This window comes from Drosophila ananassae, chromosome 3R (assembly GCF_017639315.1).
Source record: "Drosophila ananassae strain 14024-0371.13 chromosome 3R, ASM1763931v2, whole genome shotgun sequence".
NCBI lineage: Eukaryota > Metazoa > Arthropoda > Insecta > Diptera > Drosophilidae > Drosophila > Drosophila ananassae.
In genome coordinates, this window is record NC_057930.1 from 25,973,140 (window position 1) to 25,991,925 (window position 18,786).

General features: G+C 45.4%; 2 protein-coding genes and 1 long non-coding RNA gene across 5 annotated transcripts; 1 reads left to right on the plus strand and 2 right to left on the minus strand.

Annotated features, from left to right (window-relative positions):
* Positions 1–228: 228 nt before the first annotated feature.
* LOC6497634 lies at positions 229–11,664 on the plus strand. 3 transcript variants are annotated; one of them, XM_001961634.4, is made up of 8 exons: positions 229–347; positions 3,484–4,044; positions 6,098–6,440; positions 6,979–7,382; positions 7,466–7,587; positions 9,907–10,022; positions 10,085–10,202; positions 10,259–11,664. In XM_001961634.4, the coding sequence occupies exons 2-8, from the start codon at positions 3,768–3,770 to the stop codon at positions 10,730–10,732; spliced, it is 1,854 nt and encodes a 617-aa protein (XP_001961670.2). In that variant the 5' UTR covers positions 229–347; positions 3,484–3,767; the 3' UTR covers positions 10,733–11,664. The 3 variants fall into 3 exon arrangements, with proteins under 3 accessions (XP_001961670.2, XP_014761756.1, XP_014761757.1); XM_014906270.3 differs by having other exon boundaries at positions 249–347; positions 3,448–4,044; XM_014906271.3 differs by having other exon boundaries at positions 267–347; positions 3,429–4,044.
* Positions 4,065–4,490, minus strand: LOC123257425. The gene is made up of 2 exons (XR_006507489.1): positions 4,369–4,490; positions 4,065–4,305 (listed from the first exon to the last, which is right to left on the minus strand). It is a non-coding gene; the product is annotated as an uncharacterized LOC123257425 (long non-coding RNA).
* Positions 11,665–11,675: 11 nt separating the features above from the next.
* LOC6497897 (ring canal kelch protein) lies at positions 11,676–18,636 on the minus strand. Its single transcript, XM_001961633.4, has 6 exons — positions 17,950–18,636; positions 16,608–17,009; positions 14,886–16,124; positions 14,196–14,827; positions 13,146–14,140; positions 11,676–13,076 (listed from the first exon to the last, which is right to left on the minus strand). Exons 1-6 carry the CDS (start codon positions 18,405–18,407, stop codon positions 12,327–12,329), a joined length of 4,476 nt encoding a protein of 1,491 aa, XP_001961669.3. The 5' UTR covers positions 18,408–18,636; the 3' UTR covers positions 11,676–12,326.
* Between the last annotated feature and the right edge of the window lie 150 nt (positions 18,637–18,786).

An 18,786-nucleotide genomic window follows, 5' to 3' on the forward strand; every position in this document is an offset into this window, starting at 1 on the left:
CTTGCTTGAAAGCTCGCGCATATAAGCTTTTCTGTTTAAAAAGCTAACTTGATTTATTAAAACCTGTCTTAGCTACCGTTGTCATAGCAAAGCTGCCAAAATAAATGTAAATAAATAAATAAATTACGAGTATTCACTGAAAACAATGGCTTCAAATGCATAAATGGCTTAGTAGGATATGATTTTTCTTCAGCAGAAATTTCATGTGGAAAACCTGGCAACCCTGAACCACAGCCAAGGAGCCCCAAAGCACCGACTGAAGCGAAAGCTCTCAATTCGTCGTCAATTTTCCGGCACAACAGACGCAACATTTGCCGAGGCACCGCGCCTGCTGCGTAGAGCGGAAAGTAAATTCTAGTGAAAACAGAAATTAAGAGAAAACCAACAAGAACTTATCAAAGAGACCACTAAGAATACAAAACTAATCCAATTTAAATTCAAATTCCCCACGAAAATGAGTGACCAAATAAAAACAGGGAAAGCGGAAAATGAAAAATAGAATATAAAATGGCACCGGACAAAGTGAAAAGTGTCGGCCCGGTGGGGGAAAGTGGCGGAGAGAAAGAACTTTTTTTGTGCAAGAAAACTAAGTGCAATAAACTGTGAATAATCCCAGAATTAGCGGCTTGTGCATCGCGGGGGCGTGCCGGAGGAGGTGGCTAGGGTGTTGGAGGGAAAGCGGATTCTGTTCCATTCTATTGCTGAATGTCCAGATTTATATTATGCAAATTAATTTCAATTGGTTTGCACTCTGGACTCTGCCTCTCTGTTTATTGTTGCTGCTGTTGCTGCTGCTGCTTGTGATGTTGCTGTTCCTGCGGATGTTTCTGTTGCCGCTGCTGCTACTGCTACTGCTGCTGTTGCTCTTCTTGTTGTGTAGTATTTTGATACAACAACTAGTAGTAGTAGTAGTAGTATTAGTCGTAGTAGTAGTAGTACTACAAACTACAACCATCCGACGACTGCGTTGTTTTCCTGTTTTCGGATACACAAATTCGGGCAACCGACGTTTAATTTTCCGCACTGCATAACAAGTGTGTGCTCCACCGGACTTACCGGCTTTTCCCAGCCCCGGACTCCCAGCCCCATTCCGGAGAATTGTTTCCCAAGAATTTCTTAATCACACAAGAATGCTACCTGCTCGCAAAAGATAAAGCAGGACGAGCTGGAAAAACTTGGCAAGCTTCACATGAAAAAGTAATTAAAAAGTGAGCAAGGGAAGCTCGTGTTCTGGCCGGGCAGAATACCCGGAAAACTATCCCAGAGACGCCAATTACTAGTCGTTTAAGTTCACCTTTCGCTGGGTAATTTTCTAAATAGTTCATCAAACTTGACGGAAAGTTCAGCTGTCAGTCCCTCAGATGAGCATTTAATTTCAAACTAAAGCTGATTAAAGCCGTTCCGCGAACTGCAACTCTTACTTTTTCCATAAAGTGTATTGCAAGACCCACTTGCATATTTATGAGATCCTTCAAAAAGGCTCCAATAAAATGCGGAATTTAAACGTCATAAAAAAGTAACTGAATGCCCGTTTGGAGCGTCATATAAAATGCAGCAGCATAGGCCCGAACGATGCTTATTAAAAAGCCGACTGGCTGTATAAATAAACCTGCCGCATGACAATAATATCAATTACAATAATGTCGGCTCCCCACAACGGAAGAGACCTGCACGAGACTCTCATTAAAAACCACACAAGCACTCGCACTCGCACACAATGCGGCTCGAAAAGAAGCCAAAAATACAAAGTTGTAAGAGGGCAAGACAACATTTACTTACGTGTATATACTATATAAGTCGGTACTATATATAGTGCAGCAGTCGGTCGGAAAGTCAGTCGCCGTTTCAGGCTCTCAGATGCTGATGCTGGAGCTCGGCCACAAAACCTCGTCAGCACAATCACAGCAATTGCTGCCAGTCTCAGTCTGGAGGCTGGAGACATTACACTGAAAACAATCTTAGTTTCCAACTTCTTAGGATTTGCAATCATTCATCCGAAATAGGCTTTCAGTATTATATTTCTAAGACTTCGATATCTAAGATCACTTAGGTAGTTAGAAATATTTATAGTGCACTCTTATAACACTATCCCTTTCCTATATACAGCTTTATATACCTATACAATTGTCCTCTGTGTATAATCTTAAAATGGGACCGGGACTGGGACTGCGACTGGGACAGATGGAGGGGAGTTCCGCCATAATGGGAAACCAGTGACAGACCAGACAGCCCGCCAGAAGTCCATGGGAGCCGGGACAGCCGCGGTAGTTGCACAATTTTGCACAAAAGCCAAAGCATAATCATGAATAATGAGCGTTTGTGATAAGTGATAAATGCCCAGTGGCAAATGAACAGGGAATTCGAATGTGATGGAAATTGTTTTTCATCCGAGAGGAGGGGAGAGCAATTTGCATGAATTGTTATATGCAGAGATTGGTTAGAGTTTATGTTTAAAAGGAGAAACTAAAGTTACTTCCAAAGATATCAGAAACGAAGGTGGCGAGACTGCTTACAGGGTATACTGCTTAGCAGGCTTTCCTCCAGGGACCGAATCTTTCACAAAGCCTTTGCTCTATCCTTTTTTCACTGGGCACCCGTCAAACCTTTTGTGATCTCCATCCCCTGTGTGGTCCGCCCAGCTGCCAGGTCTTTCAATCCAGGTCCGAGGGGACCCGGCCGCCCTGGGAACTGTCCGTATAAATCGAAGCGGGAATCGCAGCAAATCAGGTCGCTAAAAGCGCACCAAAGGTGCAAAAGACACACACACACAGTGCCCCGTTTCCGGATTCCGTGGAAAAAAGTATAAATTGAGAGCTCTTCTTTTGGTCGCAAAGTGTTTGTCAGAGGTTTCTTTTATCCGACTGCTGGATTTATTTACGCCGTAGTTTGCCATCTAGTTGTGTCAGCTTCAATTGAAAATAATTTACTTTCTTCACACAGTATCTGTATCTCTTATCCGTATCTGTATCTGTATCTGTATCTCCGTCTGTGTGGGTGCACATGCCGCTGGGCGAACAGCCTTGTATGCGATCAGATCCGAGCCCAGAGGTCAGAAAATATACAAATTGTCGCGCATTATGGTTTATTGTTCAGCCACGATTTGTGCGCAAAACGACTGGAAATCATACGCTCCGACTAGAAATGCGCAAACGTAACTATTCCCGATACACATCGGCTGATTTGCATCCCATTTCGATGGTAACCGCCCTTTGGGTGGGCCTTTCCCGGGACAAGACTGCAAATGCAAATCCCGTCGTGATGAACTCAGGCCGGCAGAATCTATCCAATATATATTCCCTATATATATCTATAGAAGACGAAAAATGCGATGCGATTTGCATACAAAACACTCGCATACCCGCATTAAGTCGCGCAGGCACCGCCTGGAATTTCAATAAGTTTTAAGTTTGCAAACTAATCAAAACCAGCCCCTTCTCCTCCCCCCAGCACTTGACAATTATGTAAAGCTTCTCTTCCCCCAAGACAAGCACACAAACTGAACAGAAAAATGAATAAACTCGTGGTACCGTAAAACTATCAAAAAACTGAAGCAGAACTGAACAACCCAACAACTGGGAAACAACTGGAAAAGTGGCAACAACTCGAAGAAAATAACAACCTCAAACAAACCGACAAACTCTCCAAAAGTGCTAGCTGCTAGCAATTAAAAATATTTTCCCAATTTGCTAACGAACAAGAGCTGCAAAACAAAAGCACACAACATCAAGTAAATCAAACCAAATCAAAGCGAGAAACCCAAAACCCGAATGTCGCGCAAAATGTTGCAAGTGCCGCTGGCAACATTCGTGTTGCTGTCGCTGGTGCTCCAGATTGCTGCTGCAGCTGCCGCAGACGCAGCTGCAACATCGGCAACCGGAATCGATGCCAGCCTGAAGAATGCCAAGCTGATTGAGAGCAAAGTGCTGCCCGATTTGGGCAGCCTGTCACGCAGCCAGCAGGAGGACGAAAAGTGGCAGCCGGTCTACCGGTTCATCGACGATGGGTTTCCCGTCCTCGAATTGTACGGCTATAAGCCAAAATCGGGTGAGTAAAAAAGCAGTCCGGACGGTATGACAAATCAGATTTACTCTTTGTAAACTATATAAGACTTTTCTTGATTGCTATACTTTTAAAATGCTCCATTCCGGCTCTGCTATTAACCATAAGACTATTTGTAAACATGGCTAAAACCCATGCAACACTCAGCATTTCCAGAAGGGTTTTCCGATTCAGGCGAAAGACATTTAGCTTATTTTTATCCACTACCGCGAACATTACTTGTCTGTAAAGCCAAAACAATTGGTGCTGGAAATATTTCGAAGAATCAGCCAAGAACTCCCAATAGTTTTTCGAAATATGATCTCTCACCTGACGTTGTGGCTTAGAGTTGAATCTTAAGCGGCCAAACTTTCTCTCCGTTTCACTGATGGATATTGTAACATAAAAAAAACTCAGAGGGCATATGGACATCAGTAATAGGTTCTTAAAAAACTGATAAAGGGAATGATCATCGTAGAGCCCCATATGAAAAGAGCCAGTGAAAATTATAAAACACTCTAGCAAGCCCGCCCAGACAAAGGGCCTAAGAAGATGATCGAAGTCTTGTCTTAGCTTTATAAGCTTTTTATAAAAACCAAAAAGCAGGAGCTTTTTTCCAGGACTAGTTTTATGCTGAATTCCGTAAAATCCATGAATTATTAATACTCCCAAAGTGGCAACCTGAGACAGAAGAAAGGGCTGAATTCACAGGAAAAGTAATGTCGTAAACTCCATTAAAAATGTGAGTTGCCCGAAATTCACAAGTCTTGGATTTGTTAAAGGCGTAGAACATGCAATGATCATTCGAATTGTTGGAAAAAGAGTACACAACAAATTTACTTTGACTTTTTGACCGTTGATTTGGAAATATTGGTGGTACATCCTATAGAACTCGTCGAGCACATGTTTCAACCGATTAATGCGATATCTGTTCAGAATATATTCAATATTTGGTTAAATTTTCAATAAGATTATAATATTAGAGACCTGAAGTTATAGTATATTGCCAAGATGATGATCATGTTCTGATACATTAGGGCGACGCAATCCACTTTATACATTACAACCAAAGAATTCAAGCTATTGGAGGAATATTCAGTTAATCCCCAGAGGAACTGCAACAGGAGATTTGATAAATGACGAAAAAACATCAGAATTAGCCATGGTCTTAGCCAGTATCCGTGCAGCGCCTCCACGGTCTTATAGAGCTTCTGGTTTGGCTCGAAGGGGCGCCGCTCGCCTTCTACGTATTGGTAGAAGTTGCAACCCGAGAGCGTTGTCAGCACTTGCAACAGCTGCAGAACGCTCGTTAGACAGGACATGGCGCAACTGACTCCCAGAAAAAGCTAACAGCCAAGAGACAGCTCAGAAAACTCCGAAAATGGAAATGCGTGACGTTGATAAATGATTTCGTTTAGCTGTCCAAACGTGATCATAAACAAAAAGCACTTTGATGTATCCAATAAAGGGGGAATGTGGGTGGAAAACTCATTCAGAGGTGGTATGTTTATAAATGGTAGCATTGCTATTAATTAAATTCAAATACCAGGAGTTAGTTTTTGGTAAACTTTTATATTTTACATAACTTATTAAGGTCTCACCATGTTTTTGATTAAAAAGAAAGTATTTTTAAATATACCAGGGATAAAGGTTCATGAACATATTTACTTTATAAAGTAGGAAACTTGCTCGCCCTTACGGCTTTCAGACAATGCCATATGCTAGGGTAAAAAAATACAAAAATATCTGTGTGTACCTGACACACCTTCTTATGCGAGCAGCATAATAAAAAAATTTAATTAGGACCGCGAAAATTCCCCAGACTACACGCCCAGGAAAAAAGCGACTAGGCCCGAAGTTAATTACTTGATTAGCATGCAGACAGGTAGGGGATTCAGGTGAGCTGAGCGCCAGCACTTAGCCGTAAATGAACGAAAACAGTTTACATTTTTAAGTGAGCAATTCCCCCCTCTGTTGCCTCACTGCCACAAATACTACACACGTAAATACAAATGTATCCATCCATCTATCTTTGCATATTGGACTATCTGGACTGCAGACATTCCGTACACTCTGATTGTGCCCAAAATCGATGTCCGTAACATCGAAAAGCCGCGACTGAAGGAGTTCATGTTGGAGCACTTGGTGCCCGGGAAAATCTACGATAGCTACAGCGGAGTGGGCAACAGCAAGGAGGAGGAGGAGTCCTTCGGCAATGGGAACGGACACAAAATCGTTTTCCGTAAATTGGAAAAATCCCACAACAATGTTTGGCTACTCAATGGGCAGCAAATACTCTATAAGCTACGTATCAATGAGAACCTGATGGCCATTGCAATCGATGGTTATTTGGGCGATAGGAAGTCGCCCTACTCCAAGCGGAACATACAGGAAACGAACAAGTGAGTACTAAGGACTAAGGACACCAAAAGCGCTGCACAATGGGGTAAAAAATATGTCAAAAATGGGTTATAGTATTCAAATTTCCTATTTGAAGCCATTTATTTTATATTCTTAGTTTAATATTTGCATTAAATGAAAGTAAAATTTTTCTAATTTGTATTAAAATTTGTGTAAAACCACTGTAGAGGCTTTGGCCAAGTTGTTAGTCCTAGTTTGTATGCGGTCAAAAGTGCACTCATGCGAAATTTATCAGGCGGAAAGCAAAGTTTCTGCTGGTCCAACTTTTCGCACCCACTTCCTCCCCCACGATGTGGCTTTCCATCTCCCCACTTTCGGCCGAGGTCGCCTAGCGAGTCTCTAGCCCAATCTTTGGTCATAATCCCACCACCAAGTGCCATCATCATTACCATCTCCTTTAAAGTTTCTACCATCTGAAGTGGTTATCAGCAATATTGACTTTCTATAATCCACAAATTTTAAAACGAGAAAAGAAACATTTAATATCAATTTAATGATTTTTCTCTGTGTACTGAACAGCCGCAACAACGACCCCCAGCCACTGGAGCAGCCGAATATCACAAATGCCCACGCCAAGGTGGAGCCCGTCATCAAGGAGTCAAAGGCCAGCCCGCTGATGTCCTTCTTGGGCAACATGAAAACCGGAACAAAGGTCTTCCAGCACTTTCTTTCTAAGAGCAATCTCACCCGAATAATGGACGACAACGCGTACACGGTCCTAATTCCGTCGGACAACGCCTTCCAGCGCTGGCATCCCATCGACTGGGGCTTCTATCCGTTCAGCGTCCCAGAGTTCACGGAGTCGGTGCTCCGCAATCACTTCCTTCCCATGCAGCGCCCCCTGCGACTCGCCGACGTCCGGAACATGGACGAGGTGGTCGTTCACACTCTCGGCGGGGAGGATGTCGTCTTCCATGGCCAGCGTAAGTGGCGAAGCATAAATTACTTTCCAAAACTCAATTTATGACATCGGTATGTGGCACCTCCTCCCATCTCCGTTCCACAGCTACTCCCACGGTGAATAATGTGACCATTATGTCCGACTACCAGCTCTCGAATGGCAATCAGGTGTTCATCATCTCCGAGGTGCTCTTTGTCACGGAAGCAGTGGTCTCCAAGTTGCATCAGGTGAGTCCATATAACATAATTCTATCAGGTTTTTGGGTGAGTCCTACGGAAAAGGTCCAAGGTTTTAACAGACAATTGATTTAAAAATCTATTAAGGTATTCCACTCAAGGATTGGTTATTATTTTTATTACTTTTTGACAACTATATCAGATTTTCTTGACTATTATTCTTTTAAAATGCTCCATTCCAGCTCTGCTATTAACCATAAGACTATTTGTAAACATGGCTAAAACCCAGGCAACACTCAACATATTCAGAAGGGTTTTCCGGTTCAGGCCAAAGACATTTAGCTTATTTTTATCCACTGCCGCGAACATTACTTGTCTGTAAAGCCAAAACAATTGGTGCTAGTAATGTTTAGGAAAATAGCTCAGAACCTTTAATATATTTTCGAAATATTATCACTCACCTGACGTTGTGGCTTTGAGTTGAATTTTAGGCGACCAAACTTTCTCTCCGTCTCACTGATATTTATTGTAACATAAAAAAAAATCAGAGGGCATATGGACATCAGCAATAGGTTCCTGAAAAAATCATAAAGGGAATGCTGATCGTAGAGTTCCATATGAAAAGAGCCAGTGAAAATTATAAAACACTCTAGCAAGCCCGCCCAGACAAAGGGCCTGAGAAGATGATCAAAGTCTTGTCTTAGCTTTATCAGGATTCTATAAAAACTAAAAAGCAGGAACTTCCTTCTAGGACTAGTTTTATGCTGAATTCCGTAAAATCCATGAATTATTAAAACTCCCAAAGTGGCAACCAGAGACAGAAGAAAGGGCTGAATGCACAGGAAGAGTAATGTTGACAACTCCATTATAAATGTGAGTTTCCCAAAATCTAAGAGTTTTACGCTTTCTGAATATACACTTGCTATGATCATTCGTATTGTTGGTAAAAGTATATGAAACAAATTCACTTTGACCTTCTGACCGCAGATTTGGAAATATAGGTGGTACATCCTATAGAACTCGTCGAGCACATGTTTCAATCGATCAATGCGATATCTGTTAGGATTAATGAAATTATTGGTTAAATTTTCAATTAGATTGTAGTATTAGAGACCTGAAATTATAGTATATGGCCACGGTGATGATCAAGTTCTGATACATTAGTGCGGCCCTTTCCACTTTATACGTCACATCCAAAGAGTGGGAGCTATTAGGGGAATAGTCCGACAATCCCCAGAGGAACTGCAACAGGACATTCGGTGAATGAAGAAATAACATAAGAATCAGCCAGGGTCTTAGCCAGAATCTGTGCAGCGCCTCCACGGTCTTATAGAGCTTCTGGTTTGGCTCGAAGGGGCGCCGCTTGCCTTTTACGTATTGGTAGAAGTTGCAACCCGCGAGCGTTGTCAGCACTTGCAACAGCTGCAGAACGCTCGTTAGACAGGACATGGTGCAACTGACTCTCAGAAAAAGTTAAAGCCAAGAGACAGCTCGGAAAACTCCGAAAATGGGCCAAATGAAAATGCCTGATGTTGATAAATGACTTCGTTCAGCTATCCTAACGTGATCATATACAAAAAGTAGGTGATGCATCCAATAAAGGGGGAATGCGGGTAGAAAAATCATTCGGAGGTGTTATGTTTATAAATGGCTGTTAATAAAATTCCAATACCAATAATAATTTGACTTTGCTCTACGCTTTGTTATTCAAGAAATATCTTTATGAAAGTAACTTGCAGTGGAATTACACTTTCACAAACGCAAGGTGGGTTTAAATTCACGTCGAATCGATCTACAATTCGATTGGGGTATTCCGCTCAAGGATCTGATAAAAATTAAGAAAGATACAAGCATTCTTCTGGGCTATATGGGGCACTTCCGTGGTTTCCCCAAATTCTCAAGGGAGTCCCTTAGAAAAATGGACGCAAAATCTTAAAAAAATTTCAATCGATGGTTTTAATGAAAGTTGGTGGAGAATCGATCTACAATTCGATTGGGGTATTCCGCTCAAGGATGTGATAAAAATTATGAAAGATACAAACATTCTTCTAGGTCATATGGGGCACTTCCGTGGTTTCCCCAAATTCTCAAGGGAGTGCCATGGAAAAATTACCTAAAAATCTCAAAAAAATAAAGCAATGGCTGGTTTCAATGCAGATTAATGTAGAATTGATCTAAAAATCGATTAAGGTATCCCGCTTAAGGATCGAATGGAAATTGGCAAAGACACAGACATCGTTCATGGCCGTATAGAGCATTCCCAAAATGCAGCAGTCCCTGAAAAATATAACTAATGCTAATGATATAACTAATCCTGAAACTAATATAATGTTGCTTGTCATTTTTAATCCCAATTTCTTTCCATCACAGATGCACAAGGACAAGGAAACTCCTCCGTTGCTGGCATTCCCTTGGTTTGGAGCCCAGTTCCTGTCCCATTCGTTCTTGGCTTTGGAGAGAGATCCGCGCTTCTCACAGATTACCAGGTTTTTAAAATATTTTTTGGAATAACCCAGGATGTCATCATTATTTTTATCTGTCCCCTTAGATATCTAAACAATGCTGAGATTGCTCCCCATATTTCTGGTGCCAACTACACCTTCTTTGTGCCAGAGGATCGAGCCTTTGAGAAGCTGGGCTATGACCGACTCTCCGATGAGGTCATGGTAAGTAAAATATCGAAATAAAGCATATAAGTCTTAATGAAAATTAAATTTTGAAGGGCTCCCAACGCGGTGTAAAAATGCTACTGAATCACTTTGTCAAGGGTCGGCTCTACAACCGCGATTTGCGTGACAATGAGGTGTTCGAGACGATCGGTGGTGGACACATAAAGATCACCCGCAACCCGGGCAGCAACTACACGAGCGTGAACAACGCCCAGATCACGGAGAGCGAGGTGTTTGTCTACAACCTGGGCACTATGTACTACCTGGACGATATCCTGTACTCGCACATGTTGCGCGACTTTGTCAGCAAGTCGACCAAGACGAGATCCAATCGGCACGGCAGCGACTCCGGCGGCGGAGGATCCCGGAGCACCTCGCGGCCCAGCGACGTGGAGATAGTGCCCAACGAATTCGAGGGGGAGCACAACGGCGGAGACTACGCCATCCACGGCGACGACGAGGACTTCGAGGATGAGATCATAACGCCCAAGGCGCTGCCCGTCCAGATCTACGAGTTGCCCAAGTAGAGAGCGGGATGTGTCGAGTCCTGGGTCCCCAGTCCTGACAGTGAAAGTAGCTCAAGCGGAACGTTTTGAATTCTAGTATCTAGGGAGTGATACAGTCTCAGTTCTCAGTAGTGGATACACAAGTTGAGCATTATTTTGAAAACTTGACGAGTTTAGGTTCTGTCGCTTGAACTATCCTCCCAACTATGGGGGGATATATTAAAAATATGTATAATTTTTTTTGCAACTGATCTGCGGGTTGAGTGAGAGTTAAAATAGAAAAGATTCGGAGGATGAGTGGGCGGCGCTATAAGCGATTTTGTATAGTTCTGGGCTAATTTTTAAAGCATTTCTGTAGTTTAGTCTATAGTTACTTGTGTACATTTTAAGTTTAAATAAAACGAATCCAAATCGAAACACATTTTCAGAAACAGCAACGATATATAGTGGGTATATATGAGACACCTATCCTAATGGAATTTATCAGCGATTTAGACAAAAGGCTTGTAGACATAGCGAGAAATTGCAGCCAAAAATTAATACCAATACTCGAATATTACGAATTAGAATCGAAATTTCAGCAAAATATAGACATATACGTATGGTATTCCAGTTAGAGCTCATCAGTGTTTATGCTTTTTTGAGTCTATCCATTTGAGGGGCATAGCGACAAACATATCGACTAGATCGCGGAAGTCGGATTAATCGAATTAATCGGAGTAATCGAAGGGTAATCGATTGCATAGTGACATTGTGGCATTGTAGCAGCGGACGGGAGCGTGGCAAGATATATGTATCTACAAATACGAGTATATTACCGAACAGATATTGTATTTTTTAATTTAATGATATTGATATTTAATGTATCTGTGTATATGGACAAGAAGCAATGAGACAAAAGCATCCAATTTTATAATAGTTTGTTAAAATAAAACCGAAAACCTTCCAGAGAAGAGGCCGCCAGTGTCGTTGAACTATTTTGGTTTATTATGAATTAGTTAAACTCAATACACATGTAAGTATGTTCTATAATTATATATGTTGAATGTACCACTTCTAGAGTATTGTATATGCGCTTGAATATATATATAGATGCGTGTAAATAATACCTGTAACTCTAATTGACTTAAACTATTGGTTTCTAATGGAGAGTTCTACTTTAAACTTTAAACTTATCGTTTCGTTTTAAAGCCGTAGCATAACAGCAGCCAATTTGCAACAAAATAATGGAAATAATTCGAGATGGGCAGTGAAACAGGAGACGGAACTTTTAAACCATAATCGTACTTCAAATGCATATTGCTTATGGATTCTACTCGGATATGATATGGCTCTTAGGACTATAGACTATATAACGCGACATGACACACAAAAGTATTCGTTTCAACTACACAACTACAGAATGCAACATAATATTCGATCGTTATATAATATTAATATCAAACTCCACGCTACCAGAGTGGCCTAATCCTTGAAATTTGATATATATTTTCTCCAGTTTTTGGTTTGGTCGATTCATTTCGTTTGTGTGAGATCTAATTTCGAAGAGCAGCGTATGCCAAATAATTTTATCGAATATTTTAATGGTAGACTTTGCTGAAAAATGTACTCCTCTTTACTCGTGCTGCTCATTAAGGTTGCTTGAGCCTGGAGGGTTGTTCGGACTGCTGCTGGTTGTCTCAGTCTCATTATCACTCAAGTTCACGGGATCCACGACTTCCAGTTCAACTTCTGGGGACGCAGCCTTCTCCACCACCGCCCCACCCACGGCTCCCTCTAGCTCCTCGGCCACTTTCGGCTTAAAACTATTGTTCTCCGTATTCAGTTTGTAGTTCTTGTAGGGATCCGGTGATCCAGGAGGCTTCGATTGCTGCTGCTGCTGCTGCTGCTGCTGAGCTTGAGCCGCTTGTCTCTGGAGACGCCTCTGCTGGTTGCTGAAAGTGGGACTCTCCGACCTGGCCCTCTGCAACATGGGACGCTGCTGGTGGTAGTTGGGATTCGGATCGTAGTCTCGGGACCGCCCAAACTCAAACCCGTTTTGCCACTGGACGTGGACATTCTCGTAGGAGGGATCCTCGTAGCGGTAGTTACCCACCACCCCAGCCCCCTGGTTTCTTTTTTCTGCTCCACTCCTCAGGCGACTCAAGGTGCTGTGCAGGGGCCGACCGGAGCCACTGTTCTCCCTTCGCCCCATAGTAGAAGTGGCGCCACAGCCTCCTGCGCAGGAGGTGCCCTGGAATCGGACCATGTCCTGAGGAAGCCCGCCCAAACGGGGTGTCCCATAGGGATTCGACATTTGCGAGGCCACGGACGCGGTGTCGCAGCTGACGCAGTCACGCGAAAACATAAAGTTGAAGTCGATCACCTAGAAAGTACATACATTTTTAAGAATTATTTTTTTTTCAATATGTTTTCGATAATATTGTATTCCCACCTTGCAGTCAGGACCCTGGCCAATCCACAATGGCAACCATTTGTTCACCAACAGCCACTGCAAGCTCGACTTGGAGATGCGGTTCAAGGTTCCATTGGCATCTCCCGACGCGGAGGCAGATTTCTTGGCCAGGGTGCCACTTTTTCCAGCTCCAGAGGCTACACTCTTTTCCGCGGCAGATGAGGATCCGCTAGTGGACGACCCACCGCTTTCCTTGGGCGCCTTTGACTTCACTTTTGGAATGGCGCCTGTGGGCCGATTGGAGCTGCCACTTGCGGCCGAGGCCAGGTTTTCGGGCTGTGGTGGCTCTTCGGGAGCTGTTCCTGCAGCTCCAGCCGAGGCGGATCTTGCGGCCCGTTCCATGGATACATTGGGAGTCAGGGGCGAGTTGTGGGCAGCCAGGGCGCCCGAAGTCTTGTATATATTCGTCATGCTCTGAGAGTTCTCGCCATGCAGGCAACTAAAAAAGCTGGAGGCACTGTTCTTCACAGGAACCTTCACATTGGCATAATCCACGGGAACCGAGGAGCTTGTACTCCCCACGTATCCCTGGCAGTTTGGCACGTTGCAGGCACTGGTGGCTGTCGTTCCAGTGACTCCTCCACTTCCGTTTCCGGCTCCGGATCCATTTGCATTCAGTCGTATGTGACCCACGGTCCCAAAATGCGAGTGTCCCAATACAGCGTAGTGGCCTCCCAGGTTATAGTGGTCTATGTTGCCGCAGGAGGAGCTCAGGTGCCTCTCGATCCTGCCGATTCCGTGACCCAGAACATCCAGACGGGTGTAGAGCGGCACTCTGTTAGCCGCCGAGGCGCGGTAAAGAGGCTCGTCGCGAATCTGTTCGTAGATGTTCTCATACCGCATGGTGCCTGTTCCGTAGGGCAGGTTGTAGCCATCCGTGGACTCTGTGTCATCGAAACTGCGCTGCCGCTGGCAATTGGAGCGACTGTTGGAATAGAGGGGAGCACAGCGCAGACCAGTGCCATAGCGATTTGCTGTGGAGATAATGTACTTTTAGAAATCTGTTTATTGATTTTAAATTCTACGCACCATTCTGCATATCAATGCGGAAGTTTCGTCGGTATCCCAAGCCAGATCTCACGGCTCTGGGAACATCGTAGGCGGCTGACGAGCTGGACCCAAGGATTCCTCCCGGGGATCCCCCTCCTCCTGATCGGTCGTACAAATCATTCCTGTAATTATTCATAGGCAGGACTCGTGGCGGTTGCTGAGATGGTTGTTGCTGATGTGGCTGTGCTTGTGGTTGCTGCTGCTGCTGCTGTTGTGGCGCTACTGCTCCTCCTGCTGATTGATTATTGTTGCTGTTACTGCTATTATTGACATTGGCATTGGCTTCAGTTGGTGCTGGTTGTGGTGGCATCTGAACTTCCTCGGCATTTGCAGGGGCATTGGCATTGGCATTTGCATTGGCAGCTGCAGCATTTTGGTTGCTGATGTTGTTGCTGCAGTTGTTGCTGTTGCTGGGCTGGCCTATGGGCGCGTATATGTTCTCGTAGTGCGGATGATTCTGCGGCTGGGCCGCAGCCGGAGCCGGGGGAGCCGCTGGCGCCTGAGCCGGAGCCAGGTTACCGTAGATGGCGCCGCCAATGGCGCCCTCCACAGTGCCCTCCGCCTGACTATTCTCATCATCCAACAGTGCGATGGCCAGCGAAGCCGCTTGTCTGGAAAAGATTACTAATCAGTGACAAAGTTGTAACTCATACTTAAGACTCCTCTTACCGTGCCAATGCACCCTGCTCTTCCATTCACATGGGCTTGTCGATCATGCAGACGCCCGCATAGCTGCGCCCGATGGTCATCAGAGCGGGCAGGATGCGCCAGCTGTCCGAGTCCGGGCAGTAGACCTCCACGGAGGCAAGATTGGAGGTGCCATCGTCCCCCCCAACCACGTACAGAAGTCCATCGTGGGCCACCACTCCCGCATTCCGTCGGCAGTACGACATATCCGCCACTGAGCGCCACGAGTTCGTTTCGCAGTCATACGCCTCCACGGATCTGCGGACCATGGGACCATCGTGGCCGCCTACGGCATAGAGAATGTTGTTGAGCACACCCACTCCGGCGCCACTGCGTCGCGAGCTCATCTCCGCCACCGCCACCCAGGTGTCAGTGTCCGGGTTGTAGCGCTCCACCGAGGAGAGGCACTGCCGGGAGAAGCCATCGTAGCCGCCCACGGCGTACAGGAGGCCGTGCACCACGCCCACACCCACCGAACTGCGACGTGTGGACATTGAGGCGATGAACCGCCAGATGTCAGTCTTGGGATCGTACATCTCCGCACTGGAGAGACCTGTGGTGCCGTCGAATCCTCCCACGGCGTAAATGCATCCGTTGAGGACAGCCACGCCCAGGGTCGAGCGTCGCGCCTCCATGTTGCTACAGTTGGCCCACTGATCGGTGGTCGGATCGTAGACATCTACTGTGCGCACGCGTAGAGAGCCGTTAAAGCCGCCAACGGCGTAGACCTTGTCCCCCAGGACACTCAATCCCGAGCGGCACCTGCGGTTGGGCATCTCCGCGGCCTGGTACCACTTTTCCTCCCTCAGATCGTACCACTCCACGGAGCGAATGGCCTTGGGGGCCTGGCCGCCGATCACGAGAAGGATCTTGGGCATGCCCACCGGCTTGCGGGGCACAGTCCGGGCCGACTTGGTCTCCGTCGGCAGGAGGTGGTAGGTGAGGGCCTCGATGATCAGGTTCTTGCACACCAGGTTGCCCTCGAGCAGCAGTTCTTTGTCGACGCGCTGCGTGATGTACTCCTTGGAGAGGAAGGGCAGGCGCACGTGCTCCATGAGCGCCGAGGTGAACTGCTCCCGCATCGGGACATCGTAGCGCAGCCAGGCGATCACGCACTCGTAGACGCGCTCCTCGTTCGGCACGGAGATTCGGTCGTTGGCAATCAGGCTGATGACCTGCTCGTGGGACAGATTCAGAAACTCATCGAACTGGATCACCTCGCTGCAAAAAAAGCAAAAAAATAAACATTCAGAAAGGGAATTAACAAAAATTAACGGAGTGTTTGCGAAAACCGGTTGCATCATTTCAATTGCTAATTCATTATTTTACTTAAAATTGAGGCATTCTTTGCCTGCAGAGCATTATTGGTGGGGAATTCTATGAATCTCTGAAATAATACACAATTCTTAAGTATGCTGTATTCTGTTTGGAATAACCTGTTTCCTACAAAATTAGAACGCAATACAGGCACTTGAAGAAACACCTGATAAGATGTTGTTCAAAGTAGTACTTATTATTGAATAATTGACCTCTGATAATGGGAAATTGTTTAATTCATTCGATAGTGACTTGCAGTGCGTCAGCTGTAGTCACAAGCGAGTGAGTGATGAATCAAAACCTGTGACTGGAGAAGATTAATTGATCGGAAAGTATCAAAACTAATGATCGTGATGCTGCAACTATGAGCAGTAACTTGAAACTCACTTAAAATGCTGTTCTATGTAGGTCTCTGCATAGTTAAGGAGCTCCACGCAGGCGTGGAGGTCGGCAAACTCCCGGATGCCCAGGCAGTTGCTGGCGTCCAGCTGGGTCTGCAGGAAGTCGCAGCAGGCGTCCCGGACGTCGGTCAGCTGCAGGAGGTTGGCCGCCGTCAGCAGGACCTGCACGTTGTCCTCGTTCACCTCCACGGTGGCCGTGTACACGTAGTCGATGAGCAGCTCCAAGGCGCGGGCATCGACACTTTGGAGGGTGATCCTCGCCTGGCGCGACTCCTCGAAGCTGGTGAACATCGCGTAGAAGTACGGGCTGCAGGAGGCCAGGACCATGCGGTGGGCGTGGATCTCCACATCGTCGGCAACCAATATCACATCACAGAGCTGTTTTTGTCTGAAAATATGGATGCGAAAGTGAATATAGTACTTTAACTAATCTCCTCGCGGCCAAGTGACTGGCTGGTTGTTTACAAATATTATTTTTCTGGCATATGTATGTGTATCATTTCTTAACGAAAACAAACAATCTGAGAAGTTCCTGGCGAAAATAAACAGAATCCATAAATAGAAATCGGAACTCGGAGCCAATAAATAACGATCTAGTTATCGGCGAGTGTGTGAAGCCTATTTTGTGTTTCGCCACATTCACTTTCGGCCCAAAACGAGTTTGTTGTAACTGGCCGAAAAAAGTTTCCATGCCGCCAGTAGTTTTCCAGTAAGCCACGAAAGACTAGCGAGGCGGAAGCGGAATCGAAATTCGATTCGAAACCGTGATGTTTTATTTTGTTTTTAGTTTTATATTTTGGCCGACACCAAGTTCAAGGTCGTGGCCTAATGCGGACGCCAAAGCCAAAGCCAAAACCCGAAAGCCAAACGCCGTATAAAACTCATCATAATAAAACTAGACAATAATTAATGCGAATGGCCCCGCGACAAAAGCGCTGGGCAAATATTTTGTACAAATACAAATATTAGGCGAGCCACACAAAGCGAACTGCGCAAATATGCGATCGTCTGATATTTTTCAGCGAACACTTTTCGCATCTTGGCCCAAATGAGCAAAAAAATCCGCCGAGACAGAGCACCTGTCCAACTGACATTATGGCCATATAATGTGTTCCCTTTGTTTGGCCGCACAATGGAGATATTTTTAATAAATGTGGATCGTCGGCTGGGTTATATTTAACACTACTGTGGGGTAGGTCATCCCAACTGAAAGTTTCCGTTTAGTATTCATGATAATCTAATCGACTAAGCGGCTAAGCGGGTAGGCGGGATCTAAACAGGTTTCCACCCTTTGGTGGGGATGTGCGGGAGGCGGGAGCAGGTCTTACTTGCGCATCTCGTTCATCTGGTCGAAGGAGCGGGCCGTGTGCTGCTCATTGCTGTACTGGCCCACGGTGCCCCGTTCCTTTCCGTTCGGCCGCTGGACATGCTTCTGGGAGCTCTCGTCCAGAGAGTTCTGGCTGGCGTACCGCAGGAGGCAGCTGCCCCGGTCCAGGCCCATGTTGCTGCCCTCGGCGGCGGGATTCTGTTGCTGCTGCTGCAGCTGTTGCTGTTGGATGAGGCGCTGGCGCTGTTGCATGACTGCCACGCCCACGGCAGCACCTAATCCGGGCGGTGGGGCAACAAACTCCGCCGCCCCAGCCGCCTCGTTCTGTGGCGGCTGTTGGGCGTTCTGGCCTTGCTGTGCCTGCTGGGGCTGTTGCTGTTGCTGCTGCTGGTTGCCATTACTTAAATTACTCATAATACCGATCGTGTATTTGGTCAAAAGCGCACTAAGAGCTATCATTCAGCGGCGATGGAAGCACGCTATCTCTTCGCGAAATCGGAGCTTCAGTATGCGAAAAACAAGGTGTTTGAACAAAAGCAGAACCAATCAACAAATTATCTTCAACTCTTCCGCCGAGACGTCTTTTCACGGCGCTGTTTATATTTTTATCAGCCGATTCCGTTTTGTTATATTTATATCAGCTTATAGTATATATATGTATATCGATGTTTATGCTGGTGATGTGACATGGGAGAATATCGATGTATTGGCATATTGATGATATCGATAAACTTGAGTGATATGGCCACACTGTCCGGTCAGTGTTGGGAAAGATTTTAAGTATGTTTTGGCTCCAAAATTCAAAAGGCTTGAAGAAAAACTATTAGAATACCTTAAA